We start from the raw sequence: 18,212 nt of genomic DNA, 5'->3' as shown, positions 1-18,212 counted from the left end.
CGACCCCGGCCCGAGCGGCTCCGGCCCCGGGGCGCCGGCCCTGGCCCCAGCCCCAGCTGAGCGGTGCTGGCCGAGCACCCCGGCCCAGCTTGGGCCCCCTGGCTCCGGCCCCGGACGAGCACCCCCGTCCCGGCTCGGGCCCTGGGGCGCTGGCCCGAGCGGCCCCGGCCCGAGCCCCGGCGGCTCTGGCTTGGGCCCCGGTGTGCCGGCTCGGCCCTGGGCCGAGCGACTCCGGCCCAGCCCCGGCGGCTCCGGCCCGGACCCAAACCCCGCGACCCCAGCCCGAGCGGGGCCCGATTCCTGGGGGCGGGCCCCGCTCTTGCTAAGGCCGGCCCTGCCGAGGAAGCGGGTCCTCCTGGGTGGAACGCCGATATAGTGGCCAGGTGAACCCTGATTGAAGATATCGCCAAGCCCTGCTGTTTCAGGGATAGGAGATATTCGAGCACAAGGGGGATAGATGCCTGCAAGGGGGGCGTGGCTCGCTGCTCGCACCAACAGGAGAAATGCTTCCATTTGGCTAAGTAGGTGGTCAGTGTAGAGGGCTTTCTATTCCCAGCGGAATCTGTTGCACGGGATGCGAGCATTGCAGCTCTGTCCGATTCAGCCATGGAGCACCCACGCCATGAGGTGGAGCGACTGCAGGTCGGGGTGACAGAGTCGGCCGTGGTCCTGAGAGATCAGATCTGGGCACAGGGAAAGCATGATCGGTGTTTGAACCGATAGCTCCAGAAGCATGGTGTACCAGTGCTGTCTTGGCCAAGCTGGAGCGACTAGAATCACACGTGCCCAGTCTCTGAGTAGCGATGATCCTGACGGTGCCGAGACGTAGATCGGTGCCATGAAGAGGACCTAGGCCGCGAGTACGACCGGTGCCGGGGTGAAAGTCGGCGCCGGGACTGCGAGCGGCGTCGGGACCTGCTCCGAGACCTGGAGCAGTGCCACGAGTCCACGCTCGGAGACGGCGGGCGTACCAGAGCAGGCTTGCCCCTGGATTGCACTGTGCGAGGAGCGGGCGGTGCCGCGGGCTGAAATGGCGCCGGCTCCGTGAGCGCGATAAGGTCTTTTGCCGTCACAAAGGTCTCCGGAGTCGACGGGAGACAGGGCTCCACCACTGATTGAGGTGGTGAGCCAGTCCGCACCGGACTCAACGGCCCCGGTGCCCGAGTCAACGGTGTAGCCAATATCTGCGACTTCTGGCGCTCTAAAGTCAGACGTGGCTCTACCATTGGTACCGGGGGAGCTGGCGTCTGCAGGACAGCAGCAGTCTTGTGGGATTTCTTATGCCCCGGAGACAGGGAACGGCGCCGGGGCCCTTATGGTGGCTGCGGTGCCGAAGGAGGCTGGTGCCGTGAGGCCTTATCCGCATCTGCTCGCGGTGCAGTACCGGTCGGTGCCGCAGGGGCGCTGCGCACCGAGGCGCTCGGTGCCGGAACTTGGCACGCTGAGGGAGGATCTGGGCTAAGTGCCGCCTCCATGAGGAGCTGCCTAAGCCTAAAGTCCCGCTCCTTTTTGGTCCTCGGTCTGAAAGCCTTACAGATCTTGCACTTATCTGTCTGGTGGGACTCTCCTAGACACTTCAGACACGAGTCGTGCGGATCTCCCGTTGGCATAGGCTTAGCACAGGACGCGCACGGCTTAAAGCCAGGAGCCTTGGGCATGAGCCCGGCTATGCGCCGGGAGGAAAGGGGGGAGAAGAAGCCCCCTTGACCCCCGCTAACTATTTAAAACTATTTAACAATGAACAGGAATAACTATCTAAAGATTATACAACTATAACTACAACTATCTACAAGAATTGACAGGATAAGCTAGGGAGAGTGGAGAAAAGCTATGCCGCGCTCCACAGTTCCAACGACCGTCAGGGGCGGTAAGAAGGAACTGAGGGGGCGCTGGGTCGGCTGGGGTATATATCCAGCGCCATGAAGGCGCCACTCCAGGGGGCTCCACAGCCAACCCACCGGGTGTTGCTAGGGTAGAAAATTTCTCCGACGATCGTGCACGCGGCGCGCGCACACCTAATTGGAATCAATATGAGCAAGCACTCGAGGAAGAAGGTATCTGCCACAAAGTAGAGGGGATTAGCACCACTAGCTTCTTTTTACTAGCCATCAAGAGATCCAACCAAGATTCATCGTTCTAGGTACTGTACAACTGATAGAAACTGATTTAGGGCCTTGAATTTGCAAAGGGATCCACCTGGGCAGACCCATATTCCTGCACAGAACCCCACTTGTGTCTGCCAACATGGAACCCTTTGCAAATCTAGCTTTAACAGGAAAAATAACAATTTATTTTCTCTGCCCTACCGGAAACAGAAAATTAACAACATAAAGGGAAAAAAGAAAATCTACACTTTAAAATTCAGTTTAAATAACCTAAAGTATTAATAATGTAGTTAGGATTTTAGATACATAGGTTCCCCCAATTTATTTTATTATTCCTTTGCAGTAAGCATGAATCAGCAATTTTCCCAAACAAAACTAGCCAGGATTACAAAGTTGCCAGTCAAAAACTACTCAAAAATTAAATCAATCAATACCGGTTACAATAAAGTCTAATCCATTTTGGACAGATCTTCACCTTATTCAAGCAGTGGTCAGGACTCTCCCTGCCTCCATGCAACATGAGTGCCATGCAACCACAATTTGGCCCAAAAGGCTCACTTATCACATCACATTCCATAGCATGCTCAAGGACAATGCTTCACAAATAGATCATGGAGTTGCATAGCTTGTAAATCATGATCACATCATTAACACAGTGGCTCCCCAAAAGCCTGTTACTCCCCATCACCCACACAGACTCCTATAATTCTTGGATTCCTTGTGCAAAAATATGGACAAACTTGAGAAGCAGTGGCAAGAAACTCGGGCTGAAAGACTGACGGATCAAATTTCTGCAGGCTTATGCTGAAGTGTATTACATGCCAAGAGATCTTCCTTCTCTATCTTAATAACAGTTGCCAAAGACATTCTGAAAAGAACCATTCAGGGTGGTGAACAGCTTCAAACAAGGATGCTTGAAATCCACAGCAGAATCCAGCCTCATTCACTGCAGAACAGTTTTCATCCTTCTTTTCCAAGATCATCCACATCTGGAAAGGCTCCTTGAGCCTGGGGAAGGAGGCTAGCCAGACCTGACAGACAATTTCAAGGATATGGCCAGTTCCTGTAGTGAGCCTGGGCTGAATTGGGGAAAAGAAGTCCCAGGTATACTAAGGATACGTCTACACTTACTTCCTGGTTTGGCGGCAGGCAATCCATCTTCTGGGATCAATTTATCGCGTCTAGACAAGACGCGATAAATCGATCCCGGAAGTGCTCGCCGTCGACGCCGGTACTCCAGCTCGGCAAGAGGAGTACGCAGCATCGACGGGGGAGCCTGCCTGCCGCGTCTGGACCCACGGTAAGTTCGGACTAAGGTACTTCGAATTCAGCTACGTTATTAACCTAGCTGAATTTGCGTACCTTAGTCTGAAGTGGGGGGTTAGTGTGGACCAGGCCTGAGAGAGACCTGCAAATTAGACCCTTGTCTTGCCCCGTCCCTCTTAGATGGGGAGTCATGAGCAACAGAACCCCCTTTGACCAAGACTGCCAGCAGCAGCAACAACAAATAATCAAACATACTTTAGTTTGTCAATCCTTAAAAAGAAATGTTCCCTGATGCACCGGATCTGGCCAACCACCACCTAGTATCAAATAGCTCTTCCCTGAGTAAAAGTTTGTGTCAAAGCTAGCTAAAAGCTGACTCCAAACATCTGTCTACAGGCAATAACTAGATCTTTCTCATTCAGATTTCAAACTGGGATTAGGACAGAAACAAAAACAGAAACTATGTTTCTGCTTTACCTATGGAATCACTCATACTCTTGGACCTCTACGTGGCATTAAGTACAATCTACCATAGAACACTTTTATCCCACCTTAAAGTGGCAGCGGGGTCCAGGAAAACGCGCACACACAATCCTTCCTCAAGGGCTGTACTCAGAGTTAATGATTGACAACTGTGCTTTTGCTATCAAACCCTTGCCCTGAAGAAGCACAGAGCTATAATCTCTCCTTTGATCTAATCGATATTTACATGCAGGTATTTGGAGATTGTAAGATCTGTAAGATTTCAACTGGCAACAATATCCACTGAACACAATTCTGTCATTCACAGCCTACCATATCTTCATAGTCTCCCAATTATCCCAGCATCTGGGCAAGATCAGCACATGGATGAGGAAAAACTGGATGAAGTTCTCATAGACTCATAGACTTTAAGGTCAGAAGGGACCATTATGATCATCTGGTCTGACCCCCTGCAAGCTGCAGGCCGCAAGACCCTTTCCTGGACTCTGCCGTTGAAGTCCCCAATCCTGTGTTTTAGTGACTTCAATCGGCTGAGACCCTCCTGCTAGTGATCCCTGCCCCATGCTGCGGAGGAAGGCGAAAAACCTCCAGAGGCTCAGCCAATCTACCCTGGAGGAAAATTCCTTCCCGACCCCAAATATGGCGATCAGTAATACCCCGAGCATATAGGCAAGAGTCTCTAGCCTGACCCTTGTTGGCCATTATGCTATTCATGTACCATTGCTTGGTTTTCCTTGGCTACTACGTTTTACCATTAAACCATTCCCTCCATAAACTTATCCAACTTAATCTTAAAACCAGACAGGTCCGTCGCCCCCACCGTTTCCCTCGGAAGGCCGTTCCAATATTTCACCCCTCTGACAGTCAGAAACCTTTGTCTAATTTCAAGCCTGAACTTCCCCCCGGCCAGTTTATATCCATTCGTTCTCGTGTCCACATTAGTACTAAGCTGGAATAGTTCCTCTCCCTCCCTTGTATTAACCCCTCTGATATATTTGAAGATAGCAATCATATCCCCCCTCAGCCTTCGCTTTGTCAGACTAAACAACCCAAGCTCCTCTAATCTCTTTTCATACGACAGGTTTTCCATTCCTCTGATCATCTTAGTCGCCCTTCTCTGCACCCGTTCCAGTTTGAGTTCATCTTTTTTAAACATGGGAGACCAGAACTGCACACAGTACTCCAAATGAGGTCTCACCAGCGCCTTATACAACGGAAGCAGGACCTCCCTATCCCTACTAGATATACCTCGCCTAATACATCCCAAGACCGCATTGGCTTTTTTCACCGCCACGTCACATTGTCGACTCATAGTCATCCTGCGGTCCACAAGGACCCCTAGGTCCTTCTCCTCTTCCGTTACTTCTAACCAATGCGTCCCCATCTTGTAACTAAAATTGTTATTATTCATCCCCAAGTGCATCACCTTACACTTTTCACTATTAAATTTCATCCTATTTCTGATACTCCAATTCACAAGCTCATTCAAGTCTCCCTGCAGAATATCCCTATCCTCCTCCGAGTTTGCAACTCCTCCCACCTTCGTATCATCCGCAAACTTTATCAGCCCACTCTTGCAATTGGTCCCGAGGTCAGTTATAAATAGATTAAATAAAATGGATCCCATAAGTTAAACAGTAGCAAGACGGAGATTATGCTGGTAGACACACACACAAGGCTGGCTACCACAATGTTGTCTACACTAGTCAAATACTGACATCTGTATATTGTGAAAACATTTTGCAGTTTGGGGGTGCTGTTTTGACTCTATGGTTTAGAATTGGAGTCTCAGCTGCATCTGCAGCAAATGAATTCTAACATCTTTGATTGGCTAGGGGACAGTGTCCCATCCTTGTAGATGATGACTTGGCTTCAGTCATACACATATTCATTATCTCCCAACCAGATTACTGCAGTGCAATTTATTCCAACTTCAAAATATCAACTCCAAAAATAACTCAAGAGGTGCAGAACACCGGAACACGCCTCCACAACAACACTGGTTAGCAAGGCTGTTTACTTCATTAGCTTCCTACAGATCACCACACTAAGATTACAAACAGGATGGCCTCTTAATGTCCAGACAAGTTTACAGGGTCAGGGTGGTTTTGGCACTGGGGTTAAATGGCAAGCAACCAAAGGTCACCCATGAAAGGTCAGCATGGGTGAGAAGCCGGACTCTTTTCACTCTGCCTTTCGCACAACCCTACCCTCTATTTCTATGAGAATTATTGTTTCCATGGGTATCTATTTCTCATTACTCCATCTTGTTAACTGTGATAAGGCAGGGTGCTACAGTCACAGCTCCTGGGGATGCAGTACCTCGCAACTTGAAAGCAATTGTAGGAGAACCTGCTATTGGCAATTCCTTTCAGTTGCACAGTACACTTAATTTGTTGATGATTTTTATGGTTACAACTTGTAAGTTGGCCCTATCAGCATGGATCAGATTCCCCTTTATAGAGATAAAAATGAATGGGGATTGGATCAGGTACTCAATCAGATGCTCCTAACCCTACAGAGATCAGGGGTTGGGATAATGCCTTTTTTGTGCAAATTCTGCATCAGCTTTGGATTTAGAACAAGGCCTGGTGGTTGCTACATGCAGTGGGTTGACTGCATAGCCATAGATCACGTCTTAGAAAAATGCAGGTTTGATAGACGTAGGCAAGGGTATGATGCTCATGACTTTGAGCAATGGAGGGAAAGCTGGTGACAGTTCAAAGCAGCTGTTGCCAAGACAAGCTGCCTGTAGAAGATATCTTTTCAAAGTTAAAGGTTCAATAAAGTTGCAGCCACTTAGCCAAAAAAATTTTAATTCTTGTCTTGTCTGCACACTTATTTGGCCACTGCCCTTCACAAGTTTAGGTCCTTATCTTTAAGGCTTTACATGCTGTGGGTTGAGGATTCCTAAAAAGACAACTTTGACCTTTGGGGATCATGACTACCCTCAACTACTCCACTCATACTTTCAGTATCATCTGTGGGAGACAGAGCTTTCAGAAGAACTGGCCTCAGGCTCTGAGATTTACTCACACAGGTATTTAGAATGAGAACAAGCCTGACAAATTTACCATCAAACTGGAATCTCACTTCTTTGATCTCACTTTCCTGTTAACACATAATATATATAAAAATTAATATGCCAACAAAAGAAAGTAAAACACATACACATGACTTTTCCCCCTGGGGGAGGGATGAAGAGGAAACCTCACATGACACTGCTAGTCTGCTTGTTTATTTTCAATTCTGGAAGTCTCTCAGATATCATGGTGATGAGCTCAATATAATAACCTGGATAGAAGAAGATAGGATAGAATAGAGAACAAAACCACAGACAGTCAGATAAACAAACCGGATATCTCGAATTAAAAAAAAAAGTTTACCAAAGAGTAATATAATTTGTCGCTTAGCATAAAAATGAAAACACAAATGATATACCGGTAAATATACCTGTTTTACTTTTAACCAGACAGCAGCCTTTCAATGTATCCTTTCCCCAAAACACTATTTTCTGTTATAGCATATTTTATCTTCTTTCCTAGGTTATTCAGGATTTCTATATAGTGCTTACAATTATACTGGGGGGAGGGTTCAGAACTCTTTCATCCTGTAAATTCTTATTATGACCCTAAAACAATCACTTTCCTAGAACACTCAGGGCAGAATTTCACATCTCATTTTCCAAAATAGCGTGGCATAGTCTTAGAATAAACAATTAACAAAAGTAGATATGTTAGTTATCCTATTAAAGGGATTTTTATTGAAACAGTTATTTGACATCCCATCTGTTTGGAAGCTTAAACATGATTTAAACTTACTGGCTTCAGTTTTAATGTATTTTTATACTTTGCTCTTACAAACATTAATGAACTGCCTCACAACGCTTTCCTTTTCAAATCCCCTGTGAAGTAATGTCATGTCCTTTTTATGGATGGGGAAAACTGAGGCTTAGGCAGGTCAGATAATAAACACCTGCCTCTTAAGTTGTGCTTTTCCCATCAGCGGATCCCAAGGCACTTTACAAAAGATGTCAGTATCATTACCCACATTTTACAGATGGAGAAACTGAGGCACAAAGATGTGCAGTGACTTGCCCAAGTTGCCCAGCAGGCCAATGGCAGTCAGGAAAGGAACCCAAGTCTCCTGAGTCCCAGTCCACTGCTCTATTCACTAAGTCACACTGAGGGCTTGTCTGATGGAGAGTTAGTGCACAGCAAGCTGGGGTGTAATCTACAGCTCACTAATGTATCACACACTAACTGGCCATATAGACCCTGCTTACCATGCACTAAAAATTCCATAGTGCACACTGACCATATTCTAATTTCAAAGTGGAGTAGATAAAAGTGCCCTAGAGAACTTTCAGTGCATGGCTGCAGGATCCACATGGTCTGTTAGTGTGTGGCATCCTAGCATGGTGTAGATCAGGGGTAGGCAACCTGCGGCACTCGAGCTGATTTTCAGTGGCACCCACACTGCCTGGGTCCTGGCCACCGGTCCGGGTGGCTCTGCATTTCAATTTAATTTTAAATGAAGCTTCTTAACATTTTAAAAACCTTATTTACTTTACATACAACAATAGTTTAGTTATATATTATAGACTTAGAGAACGAGACCTTAAACGTTAAAATGTATTACTGGCACGCAAAACCTTAAATTAGAGTGAATAAATGAAGACTCGGCACACCACTTCTGAAAGGTTGCTGACCCCTGCTGTAGATTTACACTGCAGCTTGCCACATAATAATTCTCCACAGAGTTGCTTAAGATCACACAGGAAGTCAGTTGCAGACCTGGGAACAGAATCCAGGTCTCCAAATGCCCATTACTTCTTTCTAACCACAAAACAATGCTCCTTCTCATACGTGTGACTCATGAATCTTGTCTTTTACTTCTAAAAAATATTTGTCTTTTATGTAAACGATGTCTTCCATTTTTCCCCTTTGGAGGCTATACCTTGGAAAGCTGAAATGTCAGGCAAATCCTACTATACCACTACTATACTCTACTCTAGAACCACTAAACACTGCAGGAGGTGGAGTGGAGGAGACAAGAAGTAACAGCAGGAGAGGCTTTTAAGACAAAAATATTTTTCTCCAGTATAAGTCAACCTGGAAAGCGTTTACTAAGAAGGATGGTTTTCATTCCTCTCTTCTTGCTACTTTGGGGGTTGAAATCTTTCCCAGAGATCATGGATTTATTAAATTAGATAATTTAAAGAAAATACAAAACTAGGAAGATCAGAGCCTTGTATCTTTTGCAAATCATCAGAGCTAGCTGAGGAATTTGATCACTGTCTTATTTGAATTACATGATGCTACCTGCAAGGGTCTTGCATACAAGTCAACACTGTTTTCATTTCTTTCCTACATTCAGTTCTTCTTTAGTTTCAGCAGTAATAGTACTCCTCCTACTGGACAAACAGAAGCAATAATTGCAATCTATCGTTCAGACACCACTCAGGCTACAAAGAGCCAACACGCTACGTAATAAACTGACTGTGTACTTAGAGGTGAATTTGGTGGTGTCATACTGCAATTTCATATTTCTATTCAAGTAGGTGGCTTCTTGAACTATTTTCCAACTATTGCCCAGGTTAATAAACTTAAGTGAAATCTGTTTTTGGTTTGGTTTCTAAAATCATAAAAATAAAAACAAAAGTTATGCACTGGACACAAAATTTAAAATATAGTGAGGCTGGTATATACGAAGTGCTCCGGTACACACTGAACGTATTTTCATATTATACTAACAAAATACTACATAGTATTGTGTTCTTCTATACTATTAAAACAGCTTTATTTTCATCCCAATCTTATGTTTTTCTACCAAGTATACCAAAGAATAAAAATAAAACAAAGTGAAGGCATGCAGCCAAAAATTTCACAAGTATTCTTAATGAGCCAGGAGAAAACTCTAATTCCATATGGCCAATTTTTAAAAACGTATCCAGTGTTTGGATTTCATGGTAAATACATGCCCTTACAGATTAAGGAAATGAAACCTCATGATTAAAGCCAGAATTTCCACAAAGAGTGGCACTCATGAGAAAGGTAGAACGCACTCAGGTCTCTGGATTGCTATGGCGTTTCAAGGTTAATTGTGTGGGAAGATTAAAATAATTTTACAAGTGGTTTGCTTAAATTCCTAACTAATTGTGACCAAGTCCTCTTGATGTTCCTGTTCTTCTGGGGCCCAAAGGGATGGATGTATGATTATGTGGCACACTTATGTGACCTGAAGTCCTCAGCAACACTATCAGTAGGGCCCTACCAAATTCACAGCCATGAAAAATGCGTCACGGACTGTGAAATCTGGTCTCCCCCAAGAAATCTGGTCTTCTGTGTACTTTTAACCAGCCTATGCTCTACAGATTTAATGGGGAGACCAGCATTTCTCAAAATGGGGCTCCCTACCCAAAAGAAGGTTGGGGAGGGTGTCTCAAGGTTATTGTGTGTGTGTGTGTGTGTGTGTGTGTGTGTGTGTGTGTGTGTGTGTGTGTGTNTATTGTGTGTGTGTGTGTGTGTGTGTGTGTGTGTGTGTGTGTGTGTGTGTGTGGTGGAGGGTCTCAGTATTGTCACCCTTACTTCTGCGCTGCCTTCAGAGCTGGGTAGCCAGAGAGCGGTGGCTGCAGGCCAGCTGCCTAGCTCTGAAGGCAGCGCCCCACCTGCAGCAGCGCAGAAGTAAGGGTGACAATACCATACCATGCCACCCTTTCTTCTGCGCTGCTGCCTTCAGAGTTGGGTCAGGACCACTATAGTTACAGCACTATGAAATTTCAGATTTTAATATCTGAAATCATGAAATTTATAAATTTTAAAATCCATTCACCATGAAATTGACCAAAATGGACCATGAATTTGGTAGGGCCCCAACAATCAGAAATCAACCAAATGAGACTCTGATGTAATCTTCCAAGCTGAAATATTGACTGGATTCCTAAACAAATTATATTTATTTTTCCTTTAATTTCAGCCACCAATCCTGCAGATGAAAAACAAAAAAGAGCTAAAGACTATCAGCTCAATACTAGCCTTCTGAAAGCAAATCTGAAACAATTAGTAACAGGCGACACCTGCAGTCTCTATTAAACAAATGTATAGAAAAATGTCAATTTGTTTACTTCTTTGTACCATATGACACAACATAGGGTACCAAGGACTCAATTTTAAAAAAAGTACGTGCCTGATAAATATGCTGATTCCACATCTGGGCACTTTATTCGTCACATAGATGAGTAAAAACATGCTTTTTTGAGGCTCTGTGATGATTTAAGACCCTAAACGTGGGATCTGGATGTGTTATTTAGGCAATCACATGAAACTAGACTATGATTATTGTACAGTCTGACTATATATGTCTGCCTTCTAGTCTGCCACATTGACTGTATATAGATGCATAAATATTAAGGATAAACACCTTTCCATTCATGTGCAGAAAAAACAGATTGGAATTTATTAACACATTTAATATACTGAAGTACACATGCATTTGATAATACAATTCTTAGAAAACTAAAATAAAAAGAGAGATCTGCTCATTTTAAGACAGATAATTCTTAAAAGTTATACTGTCATTGTTGGGAGGCCTGAACATGGCAAAATTTACGTAATTTCCCATTACCCTGCCTCACCCCAAAAGAGCAAATAGTTTTCCTTTAAAAAGCAAATCCAAGATCTGAGTACATCAACTAAGTAGACTGCAATTACTTAACAGAAATTAAATAATTAAATTAAAATATTTTGTTGACAGCATTTAAAGGGGTCCTACATATATATATGGAGGATATACTCAAAACAATTAAAATACATTGTCAGATACATGTCAAGAGTAAATTGTCTGCACCATTCAAAGATTTTACCCTAGGAAAAGAAATTCACTTTACTACATTGTAAGGGCCAATTCTGCAGTTCATATGATTATACAGCACTCTTTCTGAAGTCAATGGGAATTCTGTATGTATGAGGTGTTAAGTGAGTATGCATTTAATTGGTATAGCAGACTGGTGTACTGATTATAACTGCATTTGCTTTTGTAATATAAAATAAGTGTTATGTTAAAGCACCCTTCAATAATTTATTAACAACATTCTTAAATATAGGGGCAGACCCACAGCTGGTGTAAGTTGTCAGAGCTCTTTCAACTTCAATGGAACTACAGCAATTTACTCCAGCTGAGGCCACCACAACACCTGTGTCAGATAGCTAAACATTAAACCCATTTTACAGATAATGAAGTGACCCAGTAAAACTGAAGATATTCTCTAAGCATTCTACAGTTTAGGGAATGTGTTTTATTCATTTAAAAAAGCATCTACTATCCAGAAACAAGGCTATATGAGCAGAGGAGACAAATAACTAGCTCCATATAATCACTGAAACCTTAAGAATTTTAAAGCATTTGAACTTAAACAAGTGTATTCATGTCTGTGACAGAAAATCCAATTTGATTAATTAGTTTAAGACTGAAAATCTATTTTGAGAGAACACCCACAATTATATTATAAATAAGGCAAAATATTTTCAAAGTGAGCTGCAAAAAACCCACACATTTCAGTAGAAAGTACTGAATGTCCCCAGCAGTAAGAGGGGCATTTCAACATGTTAATAACTTACGCTTAGCACATTTTACCCCTTCTTGCATGTCCAAAGAGTACCGCTCCCCATATTTGCCAGCTGCTATCTGATGCTTCACCCCTGCATGTATTTCACTAAGGACATCACATCACCATAGATCAACATGGAAGTATACAAGATGCTTATAAAGGTAAGTCCCACTCTTTTCTGGTACTGTGCCTCTTTCAGAAAGTTTAATATTCTTATGTTTTACCATTTAGGATACAAAATAAGATAAAATTTTAAGTTTTCATGACAGGTACTTTGGACGGAAAAGGTACATATTAAGTAAATCATCTTATGCATGGACTCCCCCACATAGCAAGTGTAGGAGAGGCACTTCAACAAACTCAGAAGTCACTTAGGAAAAAAAAAACTAACATTTGCAGATCACTTTTAAAGAAGTCTAATTGTTTTTGTCCCTGTTTTACAAAGCTTCCATAACAACTAAAATCTTGTTTGTATCCAGGAGACAATCTGCTCCTCTTCACAATGGTTATTCCTTTACTTACCAGGAGAGTATTTGCTCATGTGTAAATATCAGCCTTGATTCTTCCTACACTAGTATTTATTATCATGTGTATAGAAAACAGAAATTTTGGGCCTTTTAGATTTCAGAATAAATTGCATTACAATTGCAATAGTAAATATTAACCATATTTTATGTAAGGATAAGATTCTTACCCAGTTAACTTTTTTCAGAGGTAGAAAATAATAGTAGTGGCAGAAATCAAGTATCAATGTATAGGAACTAAGAAGCTGAGTGTAGAAACATAGCTGCAGAAACAGCCAATGATTGTCTTCACCAACACAATTGTTAATCCTGCAGCAAAACAAAGCAAATATACAAGGCTTTTTAAATGTCATAGTTAGGCATGATGAGTACCAAAGACAAAACAACTTAACTTATTTATAAATGCACTGTTAGATTTGGTAATGTAGAGGCCATATGCAACTACAAGTGAATACCCACAGCATCCATTCTACAGAATGATGTGGCTTCTCTATTAAAGCAATGGCAACCCTGCTTGTAGTTTAAAATTTGCCTGCATTTTAATTTGTTGCATAGTGTGCAAGACTGGAATTTCTCTTTGTTAAAATACAAATTTAATGGTAAGCTCTTAAGGGCAGGAAACATGTTTATCTTTCTGTTTGTACAGCACCTAGCACAAGGGGGCCCTGATCCTGATCTGAGAGCATTAAAACAATATTTAAAAAACAAAAAAAAACAAAAAAAAAAAAACACCACACAAACAAGTCTTGGTTGTTTCTCAAAAGTACAGAATTGTATTAGTTGATTATGTTCATATTTCAAGTTTCCACATATACTGATCACATAGAATGGTATATGCTTCTTCTGAAGAGACTCAGAATGAAAAAACCTCTTTTTGCCTTAAACACCAAAGGCGTTGCGATTTTAAAAATATTTCAAAATTATAAAACAGCCTGCAAAAATGTCACAGCAATTCATATTTTTCTACCACTTACTAACACAGATTACCATCTAAAGTGATACAAAATTGACTTTTGTTCTATATAAATTTACATAAATTCAATTCAGAAAGTGGAAAATTGGGAATGCAAATACTATACATATTGATAAATGCTGGCAAAAAAAAAATCTCAAATATGCAAGAGAAAGGTTGGAGGAACGAGAAAGCATGATACCCAACAAAACAAGAATATCTCCCAACTTCCTTATCAAAACGGTTTCAAATAATCCTGACAGTTCAGATATTTCAACTTTCCTAATTAACCCTTTCAGCAATCTAGGCCTAGTCTATGCTACAAAAGTTTTATTCGTATAAATACATCAGTTAGGAGTGTGATTTGCTTTTTAATTATACTGGTATAAAGCCTAGTATAGATACAGTTATACTGGTATAAAAGGTGCCGTATACCGATATAGCTTATCTTACTTCCCAAACCAGATAGAAGTTATTGTGGTAGAAGCAGTGGTGTAGGTAGGCTAGGAAAACTGGATGGACCCCGCTTTTGGGTGGGCGAGCAATAATGGGGTGCCAACTGGGCCAGGACAAGTGGGGGTCCTCCCCACCCCTTCTTCCTGCAGTCCCTGTGCGCTCCTTCCAGGGAAATGTGGTCGAGGCACAGGGGCTTGCCCCACTCTGTCTGCCCGCTGCGGAGCGAGGTCTGTGCGCGGGGGCTTGCCCCACTCCGCCCACCAGCGAGATTCAGGCACCATTTGGGTGGGCCTGGATGGTAAGTGGGTAGGCCATGGCTACACCCCTGGGTAGAAGTACTTTTCTATTGGTATAACTGCATCAACAATAGAGGGTGGGAGGAGGGGTTGCTGCTTTAACTATACCGATACAGTTAGAGAAACTTTCTAGTGTAGACAAGCTTCTAAGGCTAGGTCTACACCAAAAAGTTAGGTTGACCCAGCTATGTTGCAAAGGGGTGTGAAAAATCCACACATTAAGCAATGTAGTCAAGCTCACCTAACTCCCAGCGCAGACAGCGTCAGGTTGACAGAAGAATACTGCCTCTCGGAGAGGTGGATTAACTACAGTGACAGGAGACTCATTACAGTTAATATAGGATAAAGAGTGTCCACATTGATGTGCTGCAGTGTTTCTAGTGAAGACACAGCCTAATCCATACATTGACTCTAATGAGAATTGGAGCAAGCTCACAGATAGCTAACAAATTAACTACCACCACAAAATATTCAAACTGTTTTGGTTATGTCTTTTTTTTTTTTTTTAAAGTCATCCCCTGACGCTTTAAACTTTTAATTTGTAGCACAAACATGAGAAAATGAAAAACAAGCTTTTATATTTCAGTTCAGTTGAAAGCAAATTATCTCACCATCTGACAAAACTAAATAGTGAATATCTGATTTTTATATCGAGAAGCTGCTCAGCTCTAGCAATTTTGTTTTCTAAAGTTGCATTTCCCAACATTAAACATTTCTTTCATCAAAATTTGTTAAAGTTCCAGGAGCATCTCACATTGGCAAACAGCAGCATGACAGAACAATAACGATTACATGTTACATAGCAAACAATTCTCACTATCAATGTTTGATTGCAGGCACAAGTACATCACAATGAAAATCCTATCTACCCTCCTGCACTAGATACCTTTAATGATGAAGTATTACCGTCAGAAAGAGAATGCTTCAATAAAATTGTACTGTAGTAAAATTGTACTGTAGTAAAAGTACCCTGAACAATCAAAAACTGCAATTTAAACAAACAGTAAATAAGGAAATTTTCTGTGCAGCAAGAACTTATTGAATCAATGGATCCAGTCTTACCACGGACAGTGGTGATCCATCCTTCTAACACAGTGTCCACAGCGACTGCAGTGATGGGATCGCTTTGGTCTCATCATATTACATTTATTACATAGTTCCCAAAATTCTCGTTCTAGAGAGAAAATTGAAACCAGGTTAAATAAAAATGAATGTCTGCTGAAGAGCCACTAGTTTTCAGATCTCACCAGTTACACATGCTTGAGCTTCTGGAAAAAATATATTCTTCCTACAGAAATCAGCCTGTAAGAACCTCTCCCCGACTCTTCTCTCAACTGCTCTAGGATGGTTGGCATACCTCTACCATTGTGGGCTGATTTTTACTCCTAATCCCCATCTCTCCCTACTATTTTTAAGAGTCACCAATACAACATGAAACTCCTGGCTAGGAACAAGGCAGGAACTGGGAAATAAAGAATTTTTGTGTTTCTAAAACTATTCTGTTCCACTTGGATTGCTTTTTTTCTAGCACACGTCACCAACAGTGTTAGCTCTAAAGCTCAGCCAGAGTATCAAATCCCACTGCCATCCCCAGCTCAATCCAAAAGAATTGACCAGTAAAATAATAAAATACAAAATAGATTTCTGAAAGGTCTTCCACCTCAGGATCTCAAAGTGCTTTCAACATTAAACAAACATCATAACATCCAACAAGTAGGAATTTTACAGATGGGGACCCGGAGGACAGAGACGGTGTCCACTAAGTTTGGGAGCTAAACTTGAGATACCTAGGGACTGATTTTCAGAGGTACTGAGCTCCCACAACTCCAGCTGAAGTTAACATGAGCTAACATTGCTAGGCATTTCTGAAAATACAGATATTATTTGCCTCAAGTTGGGTATCTAAAACCAGTGGACACTTCTGAAAATTTAGGCCTCAGAAAGCTGGTGAAGATCACATTGTTTCTAGGATGAAAACACACTGAGACCTTAGTGCTGTCAATCATTTAAAATGTATTTTACTTAATTTTTTTTTTAAAGGAGTGCAGTAAAAGTGCTAGGATTCCTATTTGTAACAAGTGCCATCATCTTTTTTATTTTTAATCTGAGAAAAATCAAAACTTATAAAAGGAAAGCAACACCAGTTTTCATTGCAATGCATTCTGAAAGTTTACATGAGGAAATGCTTTTCACTATAATAAATGATGTATGGAACAAATTTTAAAATCCAATTTGACACTTCTTGAGCCTCCTGCTGGCAGCTCCCAGCTTTCCCATTTTGCAGAAAAATGACATTTGCACACTGGTAGTACAGAAGCCCAATACCCAAGATCACTAAACTAGTAATAATGCCAGATGGAAACTGATTTACAATCTGTTCCCATAAAGTCAGTGTCACAAAGGTGTCACTCTTTAATAAGACAGCTACTGTTAACAGGAGGTTCAGAAACACCCGAAGCTAGTTTTCAAATATAAGTTACTCTAAGCAAAAAACGTATCTCACCATATCAACCTGCACAATACCACAGTGCTGAAGTGAAGCTTAAATATGATTTTTTGGTGTCAGTCCTGTCACTAATGGGACTAGATGCAAAAACATGATCACAATTGTCCCTAATTGCCCACTTGTCAGCAGTATCCGCAGAGCTCACTAAATGAATGAGGCATGGAGAACGAACCAGCCTCTCAGTTGATGGAAATGACTGCAATGTCTCAGCATGCTGCCTGGGCAAAGAACAACTATGCCTTCCTCTCACTAAGGAAAGGGGTGGTGATGGTGGTACAGGCTCAATTGGGAAGCATGGCATTTAGAGGTTGGAAGCCCAATGCCAGCAGAAATGCTAAGACTTAAAGCGAACATACCAGGACACCAAAGATAGGAACCTGCAAGTCCAGTGCCAGATAGACTACTTATCCATTCCACGAGAAACTGGATGTGATATTTAGCAAAGATCCCACCAACAAGCTAAACATGGAACTAGACAGCAGCAGAGCTCTTGGAGACAAGACAATGACAAGACCTCTGACAACCAGGAGAGCCCAAACCCGGAGACGAAGTGGCAGCCCTTACCAGTCAGGAACAGCAGATCCAGGAGCATGAGCAACAGTACCCTGAGGCAGAGAAAGGGAACGAGCAAGCTTCACCATCATTGCCTGCCGTTTCCATCATATTCTGGGACCCCAGAAATTTCTACCTAATCCTGAAATACATCCTAATCTGACTAGGCCTTTAGAGAGGGATCCAGATGACATCACCACCTCCAATTAAAACTGGAATACCACCTGGGATGTGAGACTTTGCCACCCTGCCTCCCCCAATGTGTCCTTTTCCTTCCCCATTTTGTTTCTTCTCTTTCCTATCTCTCTTATTTTAATTTCTGTCTAATAAGAGTCCAGCTTAGCCAGCCAAGACCGTATATTTTGCAAGCCTGTGACCAGAAAGAGGGAGCTGAAAGCAATGCCCTAAACAGACCAATGGTAGAACAAGTTTGCTAGATCTCAGAGTTGCTGATAAAACCATGT

At 42.5% G+C, this 18,212-nt stretch overlaps 1 protein-coding gene across 3 annotated transcripts in view; it reads right to left on the bottom strand.

Annotated features, from left to right (window-relative positions):
- Positions 1-18,212, bottom strand: part of ZDHHC21 (zinc finger DHHC-type palmitoyltransferase 21) — a 63,627-nt gene that overhangs the window by 36,522 nt on the left and 8,893 nt on the right. For all 3 annotated transcript variants that reach the window (XM_034774496.1, XM_034774498.1, XM_034774497.1), the window contains 2 exons: positions 15,753-15,864; positions 13,157-13,295 (listed from right to left, as the gene is read on the bottom strand). In XM_034774496.1, the coding sequence (XP_034630387.1) occupies positions 13,157-13,295; positions 15,753-15,864 (251 nt within the window). The remainder of the gene's footprint in view (positions 1-13,156; positions 13,296-15,752; positions 15,865-18,212) is intronic.

Source organism: Trachemys scripta, chromosome 6 (assembly GCF_013100865.1).
Source record: "Trachemys scripta elegans isolate TJP31775 chromosome 6, CAS_Tse_1.0, whole genome shotgun sequence".
Lineage (NCBI taxonomy): Eukaryota > Metazoa > Chordata > Testudines > Emydidae > Trachemys > Trachemys scripta.
The sequence above is the reverse complement of the archived record's forward strand: the minus strand, read 5'-3'. Positions and strand labels throughout refer to the sequence as shown.